At 33.5% G+C, this 8,527-nt stretch overlaps 1 protein-coding gene and 1 long non-coding RNA gene across 10 annotated transcripts; one reads left to right on the top strand and one right to left on the bottom strand.

The window, feature by feature from the left end:
* Positions 1 to 827: 827 nt before the first annotated feature.
* On the bottom strand, positions 828 to 7,051 carry LOC110695448. 9 transcript variants are annotated; one of them, XR_002506060.1, is made up of 8 exons: positions 6,818 to 7,051; positions 6,501 to 6,651; positions 6,075 to 6,263; positions 4,921 to 5,090; positions 4,688 to 4,759; positions 3,882 to 4,139; positions 3,155 to 3,594; positions 828 to 2,833 (listed from the first exon to the last, which is right to left on the bottom strand). It is a non-coding gene; the product is annotated as an uncharacterized LOC110695448 (long non-coding RNA). The 9 variants fall into 9 exon arrangements; XR_002506062.1 differs by having other exon boundaries at positions 828 to 3,379; positions 3,493 to 3,594; positions 6,818 to 7,044; XR_002506063.1 differs by having other exon boundaries at positions 828 to 3,594; positions 3,882 to 4,142; positions 6,818 to 7,046.
* Positions 7,052 to 7,385: 334 nt separating this feature from the next.
* On the top strand, positions 7,386 to 8,078 carry LOC110695449 (secreted acidic protein 1A-like). Its single transcript, XM_021872678.1, has 2 exons — positions 7,386 to 7,566; positions 7,831 to 8,078. The coding sequence occupies exons 1-2, from the start codon at positions 7,386 to 7,388 to the stop codon at positions 8,076 to 8,078; spliced, it is 429 nt and encodes a 142-aa protein (XP_021728370.1).
* Positions 8,079 to 8,527: the final 449 nt, after the last annotated feature.

The raw sequence follows: 8,527 nt of genomic DNA, 5'->3' as shown, positions 1-8,527 counted from the left end.
AAAATGGTGTACAGAAATAGTTATTTTTTGCGGTTTTTCTTTTTTCTTTTTTTTATAAAGAAGGGAATTAATACTTTTTCAGTAATTGAGTTTGTCGCGCAATTAGCTTGCGGTACTATATGCAAGGAACCTATATATATATATATAGGATATATATATATATATATATATATATAGGATATATATATATAGGTTCCTTGCATATAGTACCGCAAGCTATATATATATATATATATACTAGTTGTTGGTGCGCTCGCTACGCCCCCAACGCTACGATATGTAATTTAGTTGATGTTAATTGCGTGTCGTTGTTTGAAGATTATAAAATGCACGTAATAGGTTTGACTTAGGTTAATTAGTTCCATGTGAACGATTATATTGCTTGTTTCGCATGGTATGTAATCAGTGTACGATAATTTTGTGTGTCATTATCTTGAAAATTATAAATATATGCAAATTTGCCTTATATTACCCAAATACCTCTAAAAGAGTATAATGCTTAGGTTCGTCTGCAAACAATGGAATGTTTTTTATTGTGTTGTTATCTCTATATATTATACATTTTTAATGATTGCACATGTTAATTTATACATACAGTTATAATGTTATTAATTTATATATACTTTATAAAGGGTGTACACCGCTTTTCCTTCTCCAAACCTCTCTTTTGAATTCTACTTTTTGAAAACAAATTAAATGTGATAGATTAAATATTACCCACTTAACAAATTCATCTCATTTCCTAGACTTTCCTAAGGCTTTTACAGCATTGAATGTTTATATAAACAAAAGAGCTTAAACAAACTTGAAATACTACTAACGATGAATAAACGAACATCACTATCTCTAACATTGAGTCACAATTTGAAAAACTTATGTGAACGAACAAACTTAAGTTTTAAAAGAATGAGTCATTTCTCTAACATAACGAAAACACATTGTATATACTACATTAATAAAATCTATATTACAGTTAAGGTTGAAAAATATGATAAATAAATTTCTATCTCAAAAGGCACAAAATTTTCACAATATGCTTCATTTTTTTAGAAAAAACAAATCTCAAGTCCTAAAAAAATTAATCACCATAGACTATAAAATACACTTGTTAGAATGTGGATTTACTTGGGGTCTGATATCTAAAGGTTGGATTCATTTAGTTTCAGTTTCAAGTTCAAATTCCCTGTAGATTAGAGCCCAGCTTAAACTGTCCATGAAAACCTCAGTGATTAAATGATAATGATACAAAAATGAAAATTATAAATTAAAAAAATAATAATAATTGAATTAAATAAAACAAATTGATTGAAGCCAATGTAAAACACATTCTTACAAATTTTTAAGCTTTATAGCACATGTAAGTGACCAACAAGGCCTCAGAGAAGAAACATTCAACATGTGATCACATGAACAGGAATAATTTACATAACAGGTTCAGATGCTAAGAGAGAAGATTAATGCTCTTGCTGACATTTCTTGTTTTTGAGATTAAGCTTTTAACATTTCTTGCTAAGAGTGTAACCAGGGTGTGCCAATTTGCACACAGAGAAATCACAGTGCAAGCAGCCAACTAAGTTCCTAATACTCATATTCACTGCCTAGTCACGAAAGCTCCATATGAACTCCCAACATGAAATCTAAGTCAAAAACACCACTTGGCAGTTGCATAGTCCAGATTTCCAAATGGATTCAATTATAATGATCAAATTTCAGCTTAAGTTCATACATTATATCCTTAACCATTTTTCCATTAATCCTACATAGACTCAAAACAATTTGTGAAAATCCTAAATCAAACAACAAAGTACTTATTTCAGAAACCCAGTAAAATCCCAGATGTGCGAGGCCAAAATTTGTATCCACAAAGCAATTTTCCAACATCTATTTAACAACCTCAGCATGTACCCCAACTGCTTGTCAAAATGCCACAATGAAAACTCGAACAAAAAGGAAAGAAATTCAATATTCATATATCAGGTGAACAGATGAGAGAGATAATGATATAGAATCTCCTTTCTAAAACCACAACAAGCTACAATCATCTGAAACAACTTACCTCCTCTAATTCGAACATCTTGACGGAAGCTGTTCAGTATGGGAATCATTAAGTGGTGGCAGCTCTCCTTAAAATAGTTCTTTACACTTTACCAGCAAAATTGATAGTTTGAGTATTTAATCATTGTTTGTTCATATAGCAATCACACTCCATCAATACCAAAATTTAATAAATGCAAAATGCGAACTCGAAGGCTCTGCTAACCAGAACAAAACACACAAACACATACAAAGTCACATACTGAAAGCTCCAAAGAATCAAGTAGGCATACAGAAAAAACTGAGGTAATAATAACGGTGCTTATTACATCCGAATCGGCAAAGTGATAACTGAACATATATCTCAGGCCGATACAAAACACCAATGTCCACCACCATGAATTAAGGGGAAAATTTTACTACAAATATTCAAAACCAATTGGTTGAATATTAGAACAAAATTAGAGATGGATGACCCAATTCTTAAGTATCCCTTTACCATCAGAAACTCCTTTAAACATGTTTAGGTCCTGTTCTCATTGACTGGACTGAACTGAACTAAATTGAGCTGAACTTAATTGAGCTGAACTTAATTGAACTGAACTGAACTAAACTGAAATGAATATTTTATAAGAGAAGGAAATTAGGAGCTGAGCTGAACTGAACTGAATTTCAACGTAAGAGAATAGGCCCTTAGTGTCCTGTATAATCCACAGAATAAACCTCCGCAATTGCTCCAGCAGTCTTGACAGTAGCAACAACCACCTTAATTTCACTTGAATCAACTTATACGCTGACTCTAATTGAAAACAAAATTTTATAAACCTAATGTCACTGTCGCACCTAATCTTTGATGCCAAAAAATTCACACCCAAATCAATTTTAAAGCATCTAAGGAAACCTAGAAAAAATGGTTCAGTTAAATATAAAAAAAAATATACTTTTACTTTCCTCCCATTTTCTCTAGATCCCTTTATATAAATTAACCACTTATAAGAGGTCAAAACTTGAGCTTAGTCCAAAACTGACCAAATGAAAATATGCTCACAAATAAAAATTAACGTAGACAAACATGGAGCACCATATATATACGATTAAAAATGAATAAGTGTATACTTACTCTATCAGCTTCGGCCATAGTTGCTAGAAACTCTCTTTCTAGGATTGTGTGAGCCTAGGGGCATAACATAGAAGAACAAGCTGGAAAACATCGACACTGTTCTTTATGTTAAGCAAGTCGTTCTCCAGCTGTACCTCACACTCTATTTTAAAATGAGGAACCACATACACATGAGACAATATCACAAGGTGCAGAATATATTCCTCAATATCTTATGGGTTATAGCTGTAGAATGACAGCAAAAACACAGCAATCAACATGCAAAAACTAATGTGCTTTCACAAGATATAATATTACTATATAAAATTTTATAAAAATGAAACACTGCAATATATTACCAAGAAGAGTAGAGAAATCTAATGAAAACACAAACCACATCACGTGGAACACCATGAATGGTGGTAGATTTGCGTCGATTTTTGACTTTGGATTCCTTCACCCTGTCAATATAAAAGTATCAGCTGTCTTCTTCATTGACATCATAAAATTAATCCTAAATAAGTCATTTTTCCATCAAGGTAAACTGAATCCATAGCAATTCAAGGAAACTTGGAATTTTTCGACCATGCATTGATAATAACATTAGCAAAACATGTGTTCTTTCAATGATATTTATATACTGAAATATCAAAGCTTACAAGCCAACATTGTCAAGCTGAATTGAAAATTGTTTAATTTCATTCAAAAAAAAAAATGCAAAAAGTCAAATGGTTATGAAAGATCTTACCAATATATTAGCATGGGCATAAATCCAACTACCATCATGTATATGAATGACAACATCAGCTCAATAAACTTCATCAAAAAGGCGGTCATACAAATCCGTTATTGCAGTGCATACAAGGAATTGGTCTTTGTAAGATGACATGCCCTTGGACTTAAGCAAAACCCTCTTAGGTTGTGCACCGGGCAATGGAGGTGCTGGTGGAGGATTCACACACTGTCGATCACATCTCCATTTTACACATTTTATTGATTTCAACTCCTGCTAATAATGAAAAAATACTCAATTTTAGTAAATCATCAATTTCTTAATCAGAATTTAGAACTCTTTATTTTCTACTCAAAGCTTATATAGATTATATAAGGGTCTAATCAAATACATTGCCTAAAATCAATCTTTAAATTTTCCCTAAATCCCACAAAAACAAATACATGAATTTAACAAAATATTTAGAAAATACATACACAAGTATGTAATAACAATTAAATAAAATCCCTTTTGGGTTTTATGAGATAATGATCAATTTTGAAATGCAAGCATAATTGAACTAACAATTACTATCATATAGGATCATACTACCAGAATAATAAATTTAAGGGGATAGAAAGAAAAAATTATGAGTTGAACACGCTGCAAGCCTTCAATGGAGAGCTCATACCAATGAGGAAGAGAAAAGGGGAGAGATTGAGAAATTGTGTTGTCGAGGGAAAGCGGGAATATAGTACTCAAAGATGAAGTGAAGGCTGGACAAATTTCCACATGCAAAGGGTAAAAACTATCCTCATAAGCTACTCCAATGGAGAACAGACCTCATAAATCGCTTCCACCGGGTGCTGAGCCGAATGTCTCATTTTTCGGCGAGGATGGAAATGAAATTCAAACTGCAAATAGAAAATTTCTAATTAAAATACTCCTTAATTCATGGATTACAAAGGAAGAAAAGAGGAGATTAAGCAAACCATGAATTTGATTAAAAGTGTAGAAAATCCAGATAAATAATTATCAAAAAAGAGAAAAAAGAGGAGAAAATTGGCAATTGTACCTGTGATTGTTCGACAGGAGAAGGTTCAAGTTGCATTTCTTCTGATTGTTGAGGCGCGACCCATGCATTTCACTTTTGATGCTCCATTCTTGTTGTTCAAGTTTAGTTGCGGCGGCGTAGGTTGTGGTGATGGTAGAATTCTACATCGCTTCAAATTAAAGAGAGGATACCTAAAAAAATTCAATTACAAAATTAAATTAAACCACAAAAACCTCAATTTTTCAAATACCCACAAAAATTCACATTAACCTATTTCACCATCAACAAAAATCTCCTCTAGTGAAGTCAGAAAGTTGAATTAAACCACAAAAACCTTTGCTTTGTAAGCAAAGCAAATCAGAAAGTTGAATGGAACGGTTTAGGTGATAATTTAGAAACAAGATGCACAACATCTAAGAGCACCTAAAATCTCAAATCCAAATTCCAATCACGAGTGTAAAACCAAATAAAAATCAGGTCAAGGCTTATTATCCAGCCACAAAACCCCTAAAAAGTGAGCATATAGTCTAATAGTATGTGTAACGTACATTAAGGAAAGGAAATTAAATAGCATCTACAATTGGATCAAACAATTAGCAGAAGTTGACAAGGTTCACTTATCAGACAACACCCCAAACCATTCGTCAAAACTAAGCTCACTAACTCAGATCAACTATGAAATTAAGATTACAGATTAAAACTTACAGCCTTGGTGGCACTTTGCTACCATGTTGAACAAGTTTGTAAAAATGCAATTTAAAAAATGATTGATGTTCAAAATCACCAAAATTGCACTCAAGGTAAGCACCAATATGAATTCAAATCAACTACAAATAAAAGATGAGAAAAATAATCAATAAACTAAAATGCACAAATCAATAAAAGTTCAATATTCACAAATTGTGGAATTCGTTGATTAAATTCCTGGTTTCTTGTTGCTTCCAACTACAACCAACACACAAAACCCATTAACCCACCCCCAAAAATCACTCATAATTTCATAACTCGACAGCAAAAAACAAAATAACTCAAAAAAAGTACTCATAATCTCCCTTCATCATCAAGTAGAAGACTCTAGATTTACTAACAGATTCAGTAGCAGTGAGATGAAAGAGTACGAGGTTATTGTTGATAAAAGAGATTTTCTTGAGGTATTGATTGAAAGATTCACTCACCTGCAAATATCTTAAGCAACAACTTCAACCTCAGTGAGCAAGGGACATCACCGGCAATTCCGAGTAGCTGGAATTGGTGTAGTTGCTGCTCCACTATTGTGTATACCCCAGACTTCCAGAATTTTTTTTTTCAATTGCTTGAATTTAGTTTGAGGGTTGTATAAAGTCGAAAAAGAATAAGAATACACCCTAATTTGTTCAAAATTTCAAACAAACTTGATAATTATTTTCAAATCCAAGTACAATAAGAACCTAATTAGATTAACGATGAAAAGATAGATCGAGAAATGATTAAAAAAAACAAACATCTAAATTAAAGTATTTGAGCAAAAGCCAAGGAAAAAAAAATTAAATCCTAATTTTCCAGAAATGAGCAATTTTTACATATTTCTATTCAACCGTATCAAATTGAAGGAGAGAAAATACCTTACAAGTTTATGAGCTTCATAAAATTGATGGCAGAAACTTCGCCACCACCATTACCTCCATCGCCGTTCATGGCAGTTTCTTTCCTCTTTTTCCCTTTCTTGGGTCAAAATCAAAAGAGCGAAAATCATTGAGATTTTCAGCACCATTCCTTCATCAAGAAATTAGAAATATTTGGAATTATCAACCGAATTTAAGAAAATTATTAAGAAGATTAACCAAGAAACGTAGCACAAAAAAAATTCCTGTGAAAATAAAAGCTTTACCCTAGATTGTCAAAATTTATATTAGATGATTATAAAGGATAGTAATCTTACCTCAAGAAGCTGCTTTAATGGAGGAAATTAAACAACAAACTCAGACCGAACGGAAGCATCGGAGACGGCTGGCCGAAACTGGAGGAATCGAATTCACAAGAAAGGAGAAACGGGAGGAGAGAGAGAGAGAGAGACAGAGAGGTGAGAGGAGAAGAAGATAGAAGACTTAAGAGTATATAGAGAGAAAGAAGCAACAAAGGGTCGGTTAAACAGCTGGATGACACAGAAACAATAAAGGGCAAAATTGGCAATCCATTGAATTCAGGGGTTTTAGAGTAAAAACACCAAAAATTACTGTTGCTAACTTTCCACATTTAATAAGGTTTATTTATATATATATATATATATATATATATAATATATATATATATATATATATATATATATATATATATATATATATATATTTGGCTAGTACTATTACGTTGGTTGGTAATTGGTAATACTCTTATATATTTCAAAGTTTCCTCCAGTATTCTCTCCAAAAAATTTTCGTTGTCCAGTGTTTGCGTTTGCCAAAAAAGTAATTGTTTTAATTTCTTTTAATTGTCTGTTTTAAGCGTTGATCATGGCCGGAAGGAACGGAGGAAATCCAATTTATGAAGTTTTTCGTTGGATACTCAAACAAAGGAGGGATAATACTGAAGGGCAATTAGCCGCACTTGTCAAAGTTATGGCTGACATAATTCGGAAGGTTGATGGCCTGTTGAAGGAGCTCGAGTCGATTCAACGTCAGTTAGGAAATCCTGGCAAGTCTAAAAAATAGAAGAGGGATGGGAAACGACTGAAAATCAATGATAGTAAGTGCGAGGGTGTAATCGAAATAGATAGCGACAGTGACGATGATATGCTGGCGATGAAGAGGCAGTTAGTCGGTGAGTCATCCAACATGCAGGGTGGGGCTTCTAATGGAAGCAGAGCCGAGGTTGGTGTTGTTGAGGGTGGTGAATGCAAAAAAGAAGGGTCTGTTAAGGTTAACTAAGTGGTGGACTTTCCTGCTGATGTTGATAAAGGCGAAGCAGAAGAAGAAGCAGAGTATGAGGAGATGGAAGGAAAAGAAGATGAAGATGAGGGCAACGATGCTCATGAAGGGAATGACGATGAGGAAGGGGTTGAGGCTGACAATGAGAAAGAGGAGGTAAATGATGACGATGATAACAGTGAAGATGAGGAGGGGGCTGATGATAACAATGCCGGTGAGGAGGGGGCTGATGATAACAATGTCGGTGAGGAGGGGGTTGATGTTAACAATGTCGGTTAGGAGGGGGGTTAGGAAAATGAAAAGGGCCCCAAAGAGGAAGGTGAAGGTGATCTTTAAGAACATGATGGAAGGCTCTCGTCTTCAAGCTCTGATAGTGGAGATGAGTTTGGGGTCAATGATGGTGTGTATGGTGCTTCAGTTTCCTCAATTAATTTAGATGCCTATCGGCGATCGCCATGTAATTTCAATGGTGTTTGTTAGGATGGTTTGTGATGCATCAATCATTATCTGAAGATAAGGTTGGTTCTGTTTATTATGTAATGTAGGTTACCCAAGCTTGATTGTATATTTATTTGGGGTTTAAGTAGAAGGATTTATTGTTCTAAATTTTATGATATGTTTATTTAACAGTTATTCGATTTAATCTAAAAAGGCTATTTTGTTTTGAGTTTGTATTCTTCATTTTGCTTCTTTTGTTTGGTTCTAGTGATAGGCTCATTAGTTTTATT

The sequence above is a fragment of the Chenopodium quinoa genome, unplaced genomic scaffold, assembly GCF_001683475.1.
Source record: "Chenopodium quinoa cultivar QQ74 unplaced genomic scaffold, ASM168347v1, whole genome shotgun sequence".
NCBI classification, from domain to species: domain Eukaryota; kingdom Viridiplantae; phylum Streptophyta; class Magnoliopsida; order Caryophyllales; family Amaranthaceae; genus Chenopodium; species Chenopodium quinoa.
The sequence above is the reverse complement of the archived record's forward strand: the minus strand, read 5'-3'. Positions and strand labels throughout refer to the sequence as shown.